At 41.0% G+C, this 18,882-nt stretch overlaps 1 protein-coding gene across 4 annotated transcripts in view; it reads right to left on the bottom strand.

The window, feature by feature from the left end:
• Positions 1–201: 201 nt before the first annotated feature.
• Positions 202–18,882, bottom strand: part of LOC102194592 (PH and SEC7 domain-containing protein 1-like) — a 96,586-nt gene continuing 77,905 nt past the window's right edge. For all 4 annotated transcript variants that reach the window (XM_005725756.2, XM_013909010.1, XM_013909009.1 and 1 more), the window contains 6 exons: positions 11,430–11,623; positions 9,170–9,240; positions 6,961–7,118; positions 5,292–5,436; positions 4,672–4,815; positions 202–4,583 (listed from right to left, as the gene is read on the bottom strand). In XM_005725756.2, the coding sequence (XP_005725813.2) occupies positions 4,320–4,583; positions 4,672–4,815; positions 5,292–5,436; positions 6,961–7,118; positions 9,170–9,240; positions 11,430–11,623 (976 nt within the window). In that variant the 3' untranslated portion in view covers positions 202–4,319. The remainder of the gene's footprint in view (positions 4,584–4,671; positions 4,816–5,291; positions 5,437–6,960; positions 7,119–9,169; positions 9,241–11,429; positions 11,624–18,882) is intronic.

Genomic DNA, 18,882 nt, shown 5'->3' with positions numbered 1-18,882 from the left:
GACATAGTTTCAAAATATTTCGGCCATTATTTGTATAAATCAACCAAATCCAAAGTGGCTGCTGATACTCTTAACTCTGTGATTCCTAATGAGGTGATCTGAGCACAGAAGCCCCGCCCACCTGCTGTGGCATAAAGTGTTACGACAGGCAACCAATAAGGAGGAAGGTATCCTCTGTCTAAAACTGTTTTATTTTCAGACAGAGGATGCCTTCCTCCCCAAGGGCCCAGTATCAGCTAAACCAGGATTATTGTTGAGCTCTGGATCATGCAAAGCTACGCTAGTTAAGTCTAAGACTGAAGATATATAGCTTTAAATGAGCAGAATAGGTCAGTGTTAAGGTACTCATTGTAAGTCTGGCTGCTTATTGACAGTTTGGCCACATAACAGACAGCAAACATTACTAATAACACACAAGTATAAAGTCTGTAAAGTTACACGAAATGTACAGGAGGTCAGTTATGGCAACAATATACACATAAAACCTTTTAATACCACCAGCGCGCAAAGATGCAGACAAGAGAAGCAGGCAATGAGCTTTAAATGAAATAAGCTGCTGAAAATTGGGCATAAATGTCTTTAAACTGCTTCTTCTGTCTTACAAAAAGCCCCCAAAGCAAGTAAAAGTGTCACATAAGACAAAGAAAAGACATAAAGGCTGATGACTTCTGGGGAGGATGCTGCCTTAAAATGACTCACATGACAGTCAATAACCAAAAATTCTGGGTAGATTCAGCTTTACGCTGCAGGTATCTACATGATTAACAGACTTACACCGTGACACGCTCAGGTTTTCTGAACTATTTAACTTCTGAATAGCCTGAATATTCAATCATCTGTTCTAGAAACTGTACAGCTTTAAACAACACATTTGGCGCTGGATAAAAGTCAGATGGTCTGGAAGGCTCTCTGCAGCCTTTCACATAAGCACACACTCCCAAAACACACTCAGACTTGACATCCGTAGTTACAATACAAACAGGTCCTATCTCATTTAGCCCTGCAATACCCGCCCCCACCAACCTGCTCAGGCGAGCGGGTGACGCCGTGCATATTCACTGCAGGTGCAGCAGGTGTGATTATGGCTGAAAGAACATGGGTGAATGCTGACAGCTCTCCCTGCTGGTTGGACGCTGGCACTGCAGCTGCTCAAGGTGTCGTTTTAAAGCCTGAGTAATAAATGGCTGTGCATTAATAATGCTATGAAGTGTATATGGCTACCAAACATAATGTGGTTCCATAATTAGATCAGTCCGCCCACACACAAACACATAATCACACTCACTCCTGAATAAGGAGTTTCTTTGTCTTCTTCTTTTTTACATTCTGTTTTCATTCTTTTTTCCATGCATCTTTTACAACAGTATCAGCCCTGATCCAGTTTGAATCGTGCCATTAGCTCATGGCAAACAATGAGACATTATAAGAGAGAGAAGCCGTGGCACTCAGAGTCCCCGGAGAGATATGAGCCAATCGTTTTGTTGCATCACACATATTAACGGTAAAGTTTTGCTGCTGTTTCAGCTGTATCCTGGCAGGAGGTTTATCTTCTATGTATTGTAGAAAAATGTGTGAGCACTTGCAGTGCTATTCAGTGCTCTGTTAGGATAATCAAAGACTTTTTTTTGTTTTTGCACTTTTGGATTGAGCCCTTTTTGAAGTCAAGTGTAAAGTCGCCAAACTTTTGAAGCATTTTTTCAAAATGAGATTTGACTAAATATCCAGTTTTTCTGTCTCTGTGACACAATTATTAAATTTAAAGCCCTTCATCCTTTCATTTAGATTGCAGAGCTGATCTGGGGGAGTTATTCCACTTTTTGTTAATACTCCTGTAGAGAAATTTGATGCGATTCAGGAAGGGATGCAGAAGGGGCACTCTTGAGAAAGTCCTTAATGAATTAGAGGTAAAATTAATATGTACACTTGCTTCTAGACAAAGGAAAATACAAAACACACTTCTTTTAGTTTTTCGAAATATAGTACAGATAACATGTCTGCAAATAAAATATGCTTCCAATTTATTTTTCCAGAAAGACTAAAACTGTCAATTAACTGCTGACATTTTGCTAACGCATGCTGATTGGTGGGACAAGGATTCACCACAGGCACGCTGCAGTCACTCTGATCTGACGGCACCCATTTTCCAGGCTTCCTGTTTGAAATCAAATTCACAGATTCCATAAAGTGACTCAGGGTAGTTTTTACATCTCTAATAAAAAATAATAATAAGATAAAAATAGTAAAAACTGAACTATAGATTAATCTCTTCTTTCAAAAACATAACAATAACAAATGTTTACACCACAAAATTTGCTGTTTTGGCCTCCGTAGATCCCCAATCATCATGGATTATCTCACAAGTGCCCCTATGAAACAGGAAGTGCAGAGACTATGAGTTCAAGTATTTAGAAGATCTTTGGATCTGCAAAATTTCACTGGTGTTGTGGCGAGTTTACTCTTCATCGTAGAAAAGAGGAGAGTACTTTTCTTGGCTTATGGTATTGACAGCATAAGTCTATGGTGGGTTAAACAGAGATGTTAACAGTGTTGGGTAGAAGGAGTGTAACTGTTAAACCTAATATTTTGACTGGTTTCTTTAAAAGTCCAGTTGATGCGTCTCAGAGACCACTAAATCAGAGTTAAGGCTCTCTCCCTAATTCATTTTATTTGGGGGGATTAATTAAACTGCCCGGGGGGGGTGTTACCAAGCTGGCTGCTGACTCTCAAAGGACCTCGAGCATGATCTGTCTTTGGAGTAGTTCCCACTGGAGCTTAAATCCTCACAAGAATTTTCTTTTTACACTAAAATCCTGCAAAAAACTCACCCTTACTAATCTTTGATAGACTTATTTTGATAATATTCATAAAGTTTGTAAGAAAAAATAAAATAATGTGATTACCAAGTAGCGATTTCCAGACTTGTGTGTGTATACCCAATGCAGCTTCTCATGAGTGTGCTGAATATATTGTAAATATACTGTCATATATACTACAATATATGGTGCGTTATATACAACATATCCTGGATGTTTACAAAGAGATATTTCATCATACACTTGACATACACATGAAGTTCAACACCAACAAATGACTGTAAAATACTGTAAAAATATCGAAAAACAAAGAACATTCAGGGTCTGTCCAGTGAGTCGGGTTTATAAGTACAGATGAAGATTACACGTGTTGGGTATGGCACTGGCATGAGGAGAGTGACTGAACGAACCTGCTCCCCACCCCTCACCGAGAGCAGCTTCTCCGCTCTTAGATTTTTGCCTTCAAAGTAGTAAAAAGCCCTAAAAGAAGCAGTGCTGGATGCAGGCATGCGGATCACTGCAGAAAACAACATTCGGCCAAGAAAGAGAACATAAGCACATCACAGGACAGAAGCAAAAAGCAAGAGATGCTCGAGTTCAAGTAGAGCAAAAAAAAAGAAAAAGACCTCTTTCTCTTTGTGTCATGCAGTGTTTGGCTGCATATCAGGAGGACTGTGAACTCCTGCTGACGTCGTCACCTCTAGTTGGCCGTCAGCGGCTAGAGAAAGGAGGAAAGACGAGCTGCACGCAGCGGCCACGTCGCATACTGCAGCCACACACTTATTTAACTGGAAACCACCTTCAGCGAAACATACAGGAGCTGAAAGCTGGAATTTGCAGCTCCTGTGTGGAATGTGAACACACCGTGGTGGAAAAAAAAGGAGCTGGAATGTAATGGCTCCGTAGACCTGGTGATGTTTCCTAAGTTTTTTGTTTTTTTTTATTATTATTACAGCGCTTCACCTCAAGAGCGGCGGCAGAAATTCAACAGAAATCAAATCATCAGTCGTCTATAATGTGATGACAATTCAAAGTGTGTGTAAACATGTTTGGTCCCAAAAAACGGAGTGTAAGGTCAAGAAAAAAGGTGTGAGAACGCGGCTGGAGGTGCCTTGAAAGAACAAAAGGGGAAGAAAAAAGGAAAGGATGCTGGATGTAGGTCCCTGTGTGCTGCCCCGTCCGATCCGTAAGCAGCCTCTCTGCCTCACAGTCTGCTGCGGCACCCAGCGTACATTCTCAAAGACACCTCGTCTGCAGATCCGTGACCTCCCAGCGCTCCCTCCCACCTCCTGCACTAGCCTGTCTGCCAGTCACAGGATCTGCACCTCCTCGGTTAGATGAGAAGATTGGGGTGCCGGGTAGGGCCTCGTGTTTTGGGGGAAGGCGTGGGGTAGACCCTCACTCCTGCTCCCCCCTTCAAGCAGAGCTCCAAACAAAACCTCTGCAGGGAGACAGCCTGCCGCTGGCAGTGCAACGCCGTGCCGCTCCCGGCGCCCCCACCCCGTCTCACTTCTTGACGGCCTGTCGGTAGCTGTGTCTCTGGCCTTCCTGCCGCTGCTTGCTGCTGCAGCCGCTGGCTTTGCTGCTGTTGCCGCCGTCCCTGGTGCTGCTGGCCAGGCTGGCCTGGCTGCTGTCCTGCAGCGTGGGGCTGGAGTGAGCCCTCTGCAGCCCGTTGTCCTCCAGAAGCTGAGACTCGAATAGAGACAGGTCTTCCTCGCCGCTTCGGATTTTAGCTCGCAGCAACATGACGTAGGTCCCGTACCGCGTTTTCTATAAAAAAAGAAAAGAAGAAAATCTAAATTTAAGGCGAGACAGTTTCATGTAAATACTCGATTCCTCATTCGTGAATCCAGCTCACCTCAAAGTCCAGGTACTCATCTCGCTGGCGGTATTCTTCCAGCTCGCGTCCTTTCACCTTGCGGTCAGGTGGATATGAGCGCAGCTCAGCCAGTTCAGTGGAGATGGCTCTGAATCGAGCTTCATGGGATCTGACCTGCTCCTCCTGAGAGCACAGAGTTAAAACCAAGATTGTGAGAGGAAAAACTTAAAAGCCTGACCCAGAGGTGGAACTGATTTCCTGGTTGAGCATTTTATTGGCATGGTTTGGGTCTACTTGTATTTTTTTCTATTGGCACCGTAAAACAAGGGAACTGCTTTCATACCCCTGTTGTTTCTCACAGACAGTAATTATAAAGTTACGTTTTCCAGCTGTGAAAGGTGAAGACAGCGTACAGTCTGCTGCTGTATTTGTGAACTAAGGTTTAACTAAGAGACCATGTGACTCCACGTGGAGTTCTTAAGCTTTTGTACAATCAGACTTTTCTTTTTCTACAACGTCAAGAGTCGCCCCCTGCTGGTCATTAATGGAGGCTTAGGCCACTTTAAACCACTTAAACAGAAGCTACGCCCATCTTTTATTTACTTTGATATACTCAGAGTGGAATCAGCCACCTGTCAGACTCATTAAAGTTAGGATACCTCGGACAGTTTCGACATCGTCCCCGGCAGGAGTGGCCGGCTGAACTTCTTCTGCGAGCCGATGGCTGCTGGAAAAGGAGGAGATGAGAACATGGCGGCCACTGTGTTGATCCGTGTGATCCAAGACTGCATCTGCTCCGCGTTCCTGAGATGATTAACACAGACGCACACACACGATTAATTACAAACAAGTCTTAAACTCCAAAACACATACAGTACAAATGCTTCTCCTCTGCGATGCCCGCTCACATCCGCTCATGGCTGGTTTACAACATCAAAGGGATAATTATCAGAGAAAGCAGCGCTGCTGTTAACAAAGAAATTATTTTGGAGCCAATTAACAGATGAGAGAGAGAAAAAAGTCCTGTTTTACATTAACAGGCCCATTAAGAGCCCGAGTAATATCAGATCGAATCAGACAGCATCGCTTAAATCATCAGGGAGAGACGGGCGGAGAGAGAGACGAGGAGAGGAGAAAGGCGCAGAGAGGGGTACAGTATCTGGGACAAATGCAAGCTGCAACTGGAGCACAGAGCCGGTCCTCCTGGGGCCTGAAACATGTGGCCAATCATGTGCCACTTCCTGGATCCTGCTAAGACACACACACACACAGACACACACCTTCACCTTCATCGCGCATCCTCTCCATGTATCACTAATCTGTAAGCACATGAGTGCTGCTGAGGGTGGACATTCAGCTGTTATCAGCAGCACTATATGGCCAGAAATATGTGGACACCATAGTATTGTAAACCGAAACAGCCTCTACTCATGCCATCGGTTCAATAACCCCAAATCCCAGCTTTGGTTTTGTAGGATGGTTGGATTTTACTGATTAATTTTAAAGTGCATCTGGGTCAGAGCAGAAATGTTGACTCCTTTTAAGCCAGTGCACAGCCTTATTCTTCAGGTGGATCTTTCTGTCTGTTCCAAAAGGCTGGGCAAGGGTGTAATCAGGGTCCCCGGGTTTAAAAGGACCTACCTGAGGAGCAAAGGCTTGAAGAATGATTTGCCTCATAAAACACACCTTTACTGACTTCTATTTTATGTGATACTGCATTTGAGTTTCCTTTTAATCATGTTTTATAGCCCTTTTTACCATTTATGTATTGTTTTCGATTGGCACTTATCTTCACTGTGCAGGGTTTGCGACACCTCTCGCACTATGGTAGCTGGAATAGACTCCAGAATTAATCACGTAAGTTCATGACTTTATGCAGTTCAGATTTCCACGTGACATGAAGTGAAACAGAACAAAGGCTGAAAGCAAGTTCAGGCTTGCAGCTTGAGCTGTGCTGTGTCACATACCAAACCTCCTCCCCCCTCTGGAATATCAGCGCAGCTCTTTGCTTGCATCGCTTCCTGCAGAGTCAACCCCTCCACCACCCCAACATCCACCAGTATCTGTTCATGTGGGCTCATGTAGTTAAAAACAGGGGTGTCCACATACTTTTGATTGTTCAGTGTAACATTGCCAGAGACGGCAAGTCAGCACTAAGAGAAGAGTGGAATAAAACATGGGTGTTTCTTATTTGTTCTTTTAGCTGTCTGAATTTTCTGCTCTGCTGCAGATGTTGCACAGCTGTCCATGCTGCTCAGCGTGGGAGCTATAAATCGTACAGTCTGTGCGTTTGTTCAAGCTCAGCGAGAAGAGCATAAAGAGACTCACGGCGCTTGGAAGAGATACACCCTCCAGTCCGCCGTCCGCAGGTAAAACACGTTGGGTCTCTTGCTGTAGTCTGAAGCTTTCATTGCCAGAGAGTGATGGATGGACACGGCGTTCTTCAGGTCCTCGTCAGAGAGCTGCTTATCGGGCCTGTACTCCCCCTGGAACGACAGGTATAAAGGAGAATGGTGTGTTGCGGTGCAAACGCTCATTAAAGATGCTGACTATGATCATATTTTATTGGAGGAGTGGGTGACGCTTATACACATTTACATGAAGCAACTGATATTGCTCTGAATGTGAGCTCTGTAGGCGTCTCTCATCAGGTTTTTTTTTGAATTTTGAATTTTTAGTCTAGTTTTAATTAGTTTCTTGTTTCTTGTTGTTTGTCGCAGCTATGCAGAGATCAGTGCCTCCTCAGGCAGGTTGTATTGACCTTATTATTATTATTAATACTTAAAATAGTTATTTCCTACATATTTTTATTTTATTATGGTTAGTTTTGCATGTACACAATCACCATTCGATTTAGTTTTAATTTTCTTTAAAGGCCTAGTTTTCTTTTCTTTTCTTTTTAAACATTTCTGGTAAACAATATGTGTTTTAACTTTTAGTTTTAATTTTTTAAGTTTAGTTAATTATTAAAAAATCGTTCAACAGTAAGAATAAAAATATAAAATATATATTTGATACCTTATTTGAGTTGAAGATATTTTGGTTTCATGACAGACGTATACGTTTTCGTTAAGGAAGAACAAAGCTGTGGACATAAACTTCTCAAATTATTTTTAATTTGATAAAAAAAAGTTATTTTTTAAATATTACTTGACTCATACCTCAGCTAACTTTAAAGGCTTGAGTTTTGACAGTTCTCATATCTAAACTGAAGCACTAGTGGAAGATTTGTTTACCACGACAAAGTCTGAAACAATTTAATTTAACTTAAAAACATCCAAATTAATTATTTTGATTCGAATGCATACGTCTACAAATCACAGGGTAATCAATAACCAAAATATACTGACAAAGTGTCACGTTCTCCATTAAGTTTTTATTTGATAAAGCGGATCTCACAAAGGTTTATTAGATGTTATTGTATTTACTTATGCTCACATTCACCCCTACAGCCAACATTTACCCACCAGTTAACCTAACATCCATGTTTCTAGGAGAACAAACAAACTCAATACCTGGCTGCTGGATTTGAGCCTGAAATCTTCCTGCTGTGGGTTTGAACCTAATGGATATTATTCCTCCACATCACATATGTGACCTTTATAAAAAGTAAATATTTCCACACTTTTAGTTCTATAACAATGGCATGAAAACATAATTAATAGCTCTGCATATAGCATAATTAGTCACATGTCAAAAAAGTGTTTAATTACAAGTTTATGTTATTGTCTAAAAAAAGAATAACTCTATAAAGCATTATTATCACTTTGACCTTCAAATTAGTCTATTGATCTTGAAGGAGAGGTCAAAGGTCACTGTAAATCCTTCCACAGGACTTGTGTTGACGACACACACCACAAGAATCATGAGCCTTGAATTAACCTTGAAGACCTTAGTGAAAAAACCTCCGTAAAAATAAAGTTCAGTTATTATTTTAGAGAACAGAGCCACAGCATCCCTACAGGCACAATTTTCTCGGCATTCAGGGGGAATTTGGAGCAGCAGTGGCCTGTTATGTTGGCAGAGGTTACCCAGGCCCACCGCCGCTCCGTATGGGTCCTCTGCACGGTGCCAAGGCCCGGCCTGCACGAGGACATTATGTCACAGCAACATGTATTCGTGTAAACAGGAAGTAGGCACCAAAACGTGACTCTAAAGGACAGATTGCTTCTTGAGCTGTCAGTGCAAAGCTGCTGCTTTTTTCATTGCTGATATTTTGCTTAAATAAATCAATAAATCATCTTAAGAGCTCGTTTGCAGGCAGGCAGGTAACATTTGGTGCAGAACTTTTTTGTTGTTGTTGGGTTTCTAAAGAGACGTTCACCGCAGGGATAAAGATCCACCTTCTGTTAAAAGTCTGCTGCTGGCATGAAAGTAAGACAGGATGTTTATGGAGATGCAGTCAACCGTTCTTTAAAAGGTTGAATAATGAATATCAAACAGTGGCTGTTGCAAATTGTTTCTCACTCAGCCCTTTAGATTTTATTTATTTATTTAGTTTTTATAACTAAACATATGTCTACTGTGAGAAACTTACTTTTTGCAGGTAGAGGATTAGCCCTTTAAGGATGGCATAGAAAGTCTTCCACCCTCTCTTCCCTCTCGGTGCTGCGAGGAGCAGAAAACATTAAATGTTAATTACAGACTTCCAGTCATGGATACAAAGTTACATCGTGCTCTTAGCTTTGCAGCACTAAGTCAGAGGTGCATCCAGGAAACCTTCAATCAAAACTGCACATGTAACCCAGTGTCGTCTGTTCCCAGATAGTCCACACATTAGGGTATAATCTGGGCCACTTATGGCACTTGATTTCTAGCAGTGGCCAACGTTGTTTGAGCTAGGTGTGGCCTAAAGGTCACGAGGTGGGCTCGACTCGAGTTACTTTTGGGGAGAGCTGACACACCTAACATCCAACCCTTATACTGTGAACACGCAGCACAGAAAACTGCCAGTCTGGGGCACACTTGTTGCTATCTGTGTTGTAGTGGCTGTCCGCATAATTAAATCCAACACACAGACTTCCCTGCCAGAACATCACAGTTATCAGTCTCACATTCATCTGGTCTATTACTGACATATTTGAAAATCTTGTTTGTGCCACTCTCATAAACATCTTTATGACTGCGTGCTACAAAGTGCTTCATGCAACACGCCTCATTCACACCCATTCATGCAAGCCCGTTTTTCCATGCCTTTTCTTACTTGGTGATTTCTATCTAACATTCACACACATTGACACTCTGATGGATGCATCGGAGAGCATCCATCAGGGGTTATTATCCAGTCTGCATGCCAAAGGATACTTGGCACGCAGACTGGAGCAGCCTGGGATTGAACCACAGCTCCAGCCACCCCACATTACCCACACTTGGCTGAAAGTAATGCACTCTAATCACTAATCTGTGATTTCCCTCAACTAAATCTGGTGTATAATTTATATATTATATTGTATTTTTGGTGTTTTTCACTGTAGTGAGAGGCCCCAGTCCTATCTCATCTCATATGGATTTGATTTGTGTTTTGAGGGCCCACCCATATTTGATTTGACCTATTTATCTAGTTTTAAATATTTTTAACCTTTATTTAACCAGAAAGTGACTGACCGAGTGCTCAGTGTTGAAATAGGTGGCATTACGCTAGCATATTATTAAATGGTGGGAGTAAGCAGAGATCCAGGAGAAAACCCAGGTAAACATAAAAGCCTCCTGCCGAGGCTGCTGATATGTTGACATGTTTTAGTGCCTAGACCTAACCAATATCAGGTGCCTTCAACACAATTCAGAGAAGGTGATAGGGATGCAGGTGGACACAGCCATGACCTGCCGGATCACTGACAACTGTGATCTGACAGACATCTGCATCACCCGCAGAAATTCTCAGACTCTGTGGGTTGTGTCAACAGGGGTGAGGAGACTGGAAATGGTGAACTCCACTGGTTTCGAGTGGTGCAGTAATAACAACCTCCTCCTGAAATGTAGCCTATATTAAAGAGATATGCCTCCGAAAATCTGCCACTAAGATCTGCCAGATCCCTGCACTGAAAATGTAGCAGACTCTACTTTTTGAGGAAGCTTAGATGTTTTAATGTATGCAGTAAATTGTCATCAAACTGTGTGTTTTCAGCAGCAGGCTCATTCAACTCAGTAAGGTACAAAAAGACTCGTGTCTGTCCAGGTGGAGGACGCTTGCACTGGACAACGCACACCCTAATTCTCATGTTCACACTCTTCCCTACAGGGAGAGCCTAAACCTAACCAACTGGTTTTGGAGTGAAAACCTATCTAATGTGGACCCTGGTGCATCAAGGCACCAGCACCAACGACTAGCAGCAAAGTACATGCTTTGGGGGGAAATCGCACTTAAACGGAGGTCAATATTGGTTACTTTTTATGTATAAGTATTCATAATATGTGCAAATGATTTCATCTGATTGTGACTCATTAATGAAGCGAATAACGGAGGTCTTTGCTTTCTGTATTTCCTCAGATCAATTCATTGTTTTAAATTCAAATACCAGCCTAAATGTTGTTGAATAATAAAGCTTATTTTAAAGACATTCGAGTGATTAATGTGACATTTAATGCTGGTTGTTTTTCTTGGAATTAAAGCATTAAAATCCCAAATCCTCAGCATGTGTTAGTCTGTGCCGTTGAAGAAAAACCATCTCGCTTTGGAGTACAAACACTCCACACAGGATGTGCTCTACATGACATGACCTACAGTTTCACTTATGATGCTCTGGGCAGCAGCCAAATGTTTCAAAGCATTGTCTAAATCTGAACTTTGTAACTCGTACTTCTCTTTCCGTCTGAGTCGGCGTGGACTTTGCGAACCAGGAATCCGTTCTTGTACAGCAGCATTCCGGTGGGCTGCAACTCATCCGACAGGGGCTTCCCGCTGCTGCCTACCCTCTTCATCGATCTGGAGGAGTTGGAGTCACACAGGCTGTCCCCGAGCTCCGAAAACGACTTCCGCAGCTCTTCCTCATCCCTATGAGGAGAAAAAAAACAGTTCAGACTCCATGGTGATCAACACTTATGTGTCATGTCTCATTAGCATCGCGAATAAACACATCATCATGCATCCTGTCCGTTTGCCTCACACTCAGCACAGGACATGAGGTCCGGAGATTTCACACACGTACACATGAGTAATATCGCTGTCCGCTGCTGGTGTCTTGGCACAGCTTCTGCTCTTCAAGACATTTACAAAGCATCATCTCGCTGGGGGAAACCAGAGCGAACAAAGTTTTCTTCAAAGCTTTAATTGTGTGTTTTCCTCTCGCGTTCTCGCTGTGCTCCTGTTCTCCTCAGAACAGAAGTCCGCTCTCCTTGATCAAAAAATACCACAGGAAAAGAGTGACACCATCTATCTTGCTCCTGCTTTGAGGTGAAAAACAGGGGCATCTTTACCCAGAGGGACAGCTGCTCTCAGAGATGCCGACACATCACACAGAGGATGCTACAAAACGCTGAGGCTTTAAAGCCTCCTCAAAAAGCTAAGAAAGCATAAACCCTTATTCTGTTTTTGAAAATGTAAAAATCTCATCAAGCTGCAAAGTCATTCAAATTCAAGATTGAGCATCAAAGATTTTTTTACACTTAATCTCTGAAAGACTGCATCTTTGTTCTTAAAAAAAGATTTTCATTCAGTTTTTGCTGTTTAGTATTATTCATATCACCCTATTGTTTGGCTGAAAACACCCTTAAATAACAGATTTCTTTTCAATCAGTTAAAAATAAATGTTAGTGCAAAATATTTAACAAATAATTACGTTAAGAAACTGAAGTTTCCTTGCTATACAAGTCTGAGAACAATTTTTCTGTTACTAAAAATAAAATTCCAGAAGAAGAAGAATGATACAATTCTTCTTCTTCTTTTTCAAACTGTATATAAAAGACGACCCTAGTGGTGTCACTCACTGATGTCAGCAACTTCAAGTCTCAGCATCAGCATTTTACCTGCTGCCAAGCTGAAGTTGGAGCTAATTAGCTTGCTTTTCAAATTGCATCCATGAACTGTAAAACAAAGAGGGAAGAAATATCTGGTATTTTTGTCACAGACCAAAAAAACTACACATATGCACTCATTAAAATGAGAATACAGACTTTTTGGACTGATCTCTGCCACACAGCAGCCATATTTCTTGTTAGATAGCTGCTATAAAACTGTTAGATATGTTGGGTTTTCTCTTTCATCCCTCCCTCGTGTCCCTTTGCATGTTTTTCTTCCTCCTCTCGCTGCACAGATCAGCTGTTTTCCTACTAAGTCACACACAACTTTCCTCTAAGATTGTGGGCTGTTTGTTATCTTTGCACTCCCTCTCACCCACAACCCCTTTCCAATTAGTTCTTTCCTTTTTACTGCTTCTGCACCTTCTGTCATTACACAATCATTATTTCATCTGCACGATCACGCAGATACGCACTACAGCCTCACAGTGCACACAGACATAAAGGACTCACACACACACACACACACACACACAGGTGTGCACATATAATAATATCGCTCATATAAGTTAATGTGCACACGTGATCACACAACACCAAGCACCACTCGGATCTATGTATTTGCACTTTAATGGAAACTCTCACCACACACTTTCTTACACCCAATGGAAGTGTGTTTTTTCTCATTCACACACAGCGCTCAACATTAGCTACACACACACACACACACAACTATGGGCACACGAAGGTTTATCACATGGAATGTGCATGGTGCTGGCTCCATGTGACCTCAGGCAGATATTATTTTATTACAAGAGACTCATAGACCTGTCACAGCTACAGATGAACTTAAAACACCTGAGTTTTCTCATGTGCTCTCAGCCTGCTATAACCCCAGGCAAAGGGGAGGAGCAATTTTAATACATAAAAATGCTCATTTTACAATCACAGGGTAGATTTCTAATAGTTACATCATTTATAGGTAGCAAAAAGTTCTGTTCTGTCAGTGTATATGGCCCAAATCTTCATGGCCCCTCGTTCTTCCACGCTTTTTTTAGTGCACTCTCTGAATACCGAGGTTGCTCATTTGTTCTCAGGGCCGACCTCAATTTTGGACTAAATGAAGAAATGCAGGAACTCAGCTCTGTTGGCAATCCACAAATATAATTAAACAGTACGTGTGCGATTTCAGACTTTGAGATGCATGGTGTTTCCTTCATCCTTCACCGTAAGGAATATACTTTCTACTCTCGTCTTGATTATTTCCTAGTCAGCAGCTCACTGCTGAGTGACACTTCAGGCACTGAGATAAACCCTATAGCTGTCAGAGATCATGCTCCTCTGTTTTTTTTTAATTCAAATATATAAAGAGGTCACCAAGTAAAAACTAGAGATTTAAAGATGAAGGTTTTATTAAATATTTTTAAAAAGAGTGGGCTTTATATTTAGACTGCCTGGATCATGAGCATCTGTTCTCTGGGAAGCAGGGGAAGCTGTGATGAGAGGTAAAATAATTTCATTCACATCATAAAAAAGAAAAGAGAAAACAAATATATTCAGGAATGAAAAGAAATCATCAAATCCTTAGAAGAAGCATACGTGTTGTCGCAAAATACGTAAAGCAACACTAGACTTAAATGAAATTTCTAGCTAACCAGTTAAAACTAAAGAAAGATTGAATAAAGACTTAAACTGGGTCTGGGAAAACAGTATATGTGTCACGGTCCTGGGTCGTTTAACCCAGTGCTTTGAGCTTTCTTATATTTTGATTCATTGTTTATGTTTAAGTCTTAGTTATCTTAAGCTTGTTTTATTTTGCCTGGGTTGCCCTGTTATAGATCATTGTTTATTAGATTCCCCGTGTTTAAGTTTCCCTCACCTTTCATGTGTCATCAGGTTCGCGATGCCATGTCTGCATCTCGTCATGTTTCCTGTTTTATTTTGAAGAGGCTGGTTGTCCCATGTTCATTGTGTTTAGTTTCACTTCCCCTGTGGCGTCATTATGTTCATTCCAGTCAGTCTGCTTCCCCGTGTGTTTCCACTTCCCCTGATCACCTCCTGCGTGTATTTAGTCTGTGTGTTTTCATTCATTCCTTGTCTGGTCGTCTGCTATGTTCATGTCATGTTTCTGGGTTTTTCCCCATGTATCTGTGCCAGATGTTCACTTTAAGGTTATTTTTCCATGTTTAATCTTAGTTCACCCAGTCTAGGTTATTGTTTAGTTTCGCCTTTGCCCTTTTATTTTTGTATTGTTCAACCAGCCTTAAATAAGCAGCTCGTACTTAGTTAAATCAAAGTTTCCTTTTGCGTGTCTGCACTCGGGTCCTCCTTCTCGCTCCACATAGTCAGCCAGACTGTAACAATGTGACCCTGAAACAATAAACAGCACTTTCAGGGACATTTACAAATCTTTATATTCACCAGAGATAAAGCCACCTAAAAACGAAATCGATCACTTTCTCGACAACATAACGCTTCTGAAATCATCAGATCAAACGCTAGCATTGGATTCACTGCTGACATCAGGTGAACTCCAGGAAGCCCTGAAAAGTATGCCCAATAATAAGGCTCCAGGTGCAGATGGATTTCTAGCAGAGGTCTATTCTGGACAATTCTGGCAGCAGTATTCTGAAGAACATCGCAGGAAATCAAGGAACATGGTGGACTACCACCAAATATGAATTCTGCCAACACTAGTCTCCTGCTAAAACCAGGCAAAGACCCTGTATTTCCCACCAGCTGTCGCCCAAATCCTTTATTAACGTTGACCTTAAAAGAGTCTGGACAGCACTCTCAAAGAGATTAGAGACATAACCCCCCTCATAATACATCCTGACCAAACCGGTTTCATAAAAGGTAGGCACTTATTAACAAGTACACCTAGATTACTTAATCTGATAGACTATTCATGTAGTAAAAACACTGAAACTACAATATTGTCTCTAGATGCAGAACATCCTCCAGCTTCTGTCTTCAAAGGGGCACCAGGCTCTGCTTCACTGTTAGCATAAAATGCAAGAACGTAGATAAGTAATAATAAATCTATATTTGGATGATGTGTTACTTTTTCTTCAGGATTCACAAACCACTTTCTCTGAGAAAATGACATTAATAAACTCTTTCTAAAGAGTTTCAGATTATTCGATGAATTAAACATTGAGGGGCTGTGCTGACGGCAGCTGTGGGTCGTCTGCACCATGCCGCCGCCCCTCACTTTGTCCTTTTTCCGTCCCCCGGTCTTGTCCGTTACGGTTGTAATAATACAAAGTACAAAATCCTATTAAAGTTCCAATAAAATATGACAATTATAACAAATGCCAGGCTTGTAAACATATTTATTTCTGCTGTAAATTTGGGCCCTTTAACACTGGAGTCTATAGAGACTTCCTACAGGAACCAGCCTGAGCTGCAGGTTTGGTGCTACCAGCCTTGTTTGTCAGACATTGATTCTCATGTATATATCTTTCAACGTAGCACTCTTAATTCTTATTCTCATGTATATATCTCATGTATATCTCATGCACATGTCTTTCCACGTAGCACTTTTAATTCTTATCCCTACTTTTATTTTTTTTCCATGTCTATTTAAGTGCTATTTATGACACTATGTTTGCACTGAAGCACCGCAGCAATTTCCTAATGTTGTAAACCTGCTCAACATTTGGCAATAAACCCCATTCTGATTCTGCTGCTTGACCTCCTATTGCTGTTACTACTTTGATCGTTTTCAGTTAGAGGTTTGGTCCACATTACTCTAGTCCACATTACTATATGTTTATTATTGCCAAGGATGAAAGCAAAGGGTCTCTTGCCTCTTGCTGCCCTACAGAACTCACTGAAGCCCATTGGGGTATACACATACTCATAGAACTGGGGTTACATCAGTAACAACGACTTTTCTAGCGGCACTTTTATGCAGAATATTTTCCCATGGCCGTCATTCCCAAATGGACAGCTTATAATATCTCAAGCACACATTTAAATTGGAACCATTTTCCATATAAATAACCCGTCTTTTCATGTAACTGCTCATGTTACTTTAATGAAGTTTTAATAAATATTATTATTTAATAATAATTTTCATCCAAACCTTTAGAAACACCTCAAATGTAGACCAAATTTATTGTAAAACTGGAAGCACTGTGTTGTCTCAGAGTGTTGTATCATACACCAGGCTTACTCTACCCTTTATTAAAATGAGTTTATGGGCTCTGAGTGTTTTTGGTGGATCTGAAGTTTTGGTGCAGGGTGCACATCGCTCATTAGGAACAGGCCTTGAGGAGCCATCTCTGTAAATGAGAAACCTGAGAAGCTGCTGAGTCGTCGACTGCAGCTTCATTTCTTTCTAACTACCCTCGTGTGAAATGTGTTTCTGAGCGCTGAACTTCCCAGAAAAAAAGAGTCTCAGTCTGATTAACAACTGAACTCTTCACCCAAAAAGATCAGGTCTGTTTACTACCCACCAACCTTTTTTAAAATGTGTTATTTGGTTTTCTTTTACTGCTTTAAGACATTTTTCTGTTTCATTTTATTTTCTAATCTACTTTTTTCATGTATACCTCTTTTCTTTTAAACATATTGTATTTATGTTTGTATTTACTTTTGTTCCAGTTAAACAAAAAGTATATAGTCTATATCGTCTTTCCTATATTTAAAAAAAAAAAAAATTCAAAAAGGGCTAGAAGTTATCCAAATAAAATACTTAAAAAATGTAATTCAACCCTTTTTTGAACAAAAACAATAATTTTATTTTCTTTTTAAAAATATTTTTATATACACATTTTATTTTATTTTGAACAGAATTCCTACAGTTTGCCTCTCGTCTTGTGTGTCATTTGTTTCTAATTCTAATACAATTTATTTTGAATTTTCCTATTTTTAATTCCTCATTTGACAGGTTAGTTTTTTTTTTGCTGGTATGAAATATTCTAACTTTTTATGGTCATATTCACTTTTGTTGTTGTTGTTGTTTTTTGTTTATCGTTGTTCATGACAGACAATTACTATTTTCTAAATATTCAGTTTGTAAACAAACCCAACAATGCACGTTGCTTCAGCAGCGATAATCCCATTCTCTTCTAAATAATCCTTGACAATGCACTGCATGCATCTTTTGGTGTTTTAAGTGGATTTGTCACATTAAAGAGATGATAGATGCTTTAGGCTGCAGCAGTGAGCCTCTCTGCATCCACCCAGCAAGGTAATATGGCAATTCCACTTGTTACCTCACCAGGCGGCACCCATGCAAAAGTTCAGCCTGAAAATAGAAAATGGCTGTGTGCCGAACCCCCCCGAGACCACGCTATGAGTAACCAACAGTACATAACAGCAGTTAACCCCATGCAGGAGCCGGAGAGAGAAAGAGAAGCAGAGACGGAGCCAATGAGCATGTAGCCTGTTGCCTGGTAACTGCTGGCCTGCCTGAATCCGTCTCCACACAGAGACAAAGTGGAAAGATGGAGAGAGAGAGGTGGAGGGGGGTGGATGAGTGGAGGAGAAAGATAGAGGAGTGACAGAGACGGAGGGGGGAGAAAAGACAAAGCTGATCGTTCTCAGATGGCAGAACATTTAACATGAGTGAGAAAGAAGGTGAGAAAGAAGAGAGGAGAGGAAAAGATGAAAGGGAAAACGGGAGACAAAGGATAGGGCTGAGGGCAGAGATGAAAGGAAAGAAACACAACAGAAGGTAAAAAGATGACAAGAAGAGGAATTCTGGCGAAGAATGGAAAATTTAAGGAAACAAAGCAAATATAGTAATAACAGTGAAGGTAAAAGAAGTCCAGGAGAGGAGGTGAGGAACAGAGAGGGTAAGAAAAAACAGGAAATACAGCCGTACTGTATTTAAGAAGGAAAATACAACAGAGGTCAGCAAAGGAAGGACAAAAGAAGGGCAACATGAAAGATGAATGAATGAAGACAGAAACAAAAACAAAGGGAAAGAACCAAAGGCAGAGATGAAGAGATGACAAGAAACGGAACAGGAAAACTGAAGAAAGGAAAATAAATAAAAAACTATAACAAAGGGAAAAAAGTCTAAAAGGAGGAGGAGTCAGAGGTAAAGGGAAGACATGAAATTAGAAAGGGAAGGAAGGAAAAGGAAAGAGATCTGCTGTGTTTCACTGACTATGAGTCACTGTACCAAAACACTCCAAACACAGTCAAGTGAAAAAGGACAATAATTCATAAAAAACACTCTTATAGGCGGCAAAGCATTTCCTCATTCACACAGGCTTTAAATTACCTGTGCAATACCCTCAGACAAAGTCTTATTTTGAAAAGATGGGACTGACCATAAAT

The sequence above is a fragment of the Pundamilia nyererei genome, unplaced genomic scaffold, assembly GCF_000239375.1.
Source record: "Pundamilia nyererei isolate P.nyererei 1_Seehausen unplaced genomic scaffold, PunNye1.0 scaffold00017, whole genome shotgun sequence".
Lineage (NCBI taxonomy): Eukaryota > Metazoa > Chordata > Actinopteri > Cichliformes > Cichlidae > Pundamilia > Pundamilia nyererei.
Note: the sequence above shows the minus strand (reverse complement) of the source record. Positions and strands in the feature narration are given on the sequence as shown.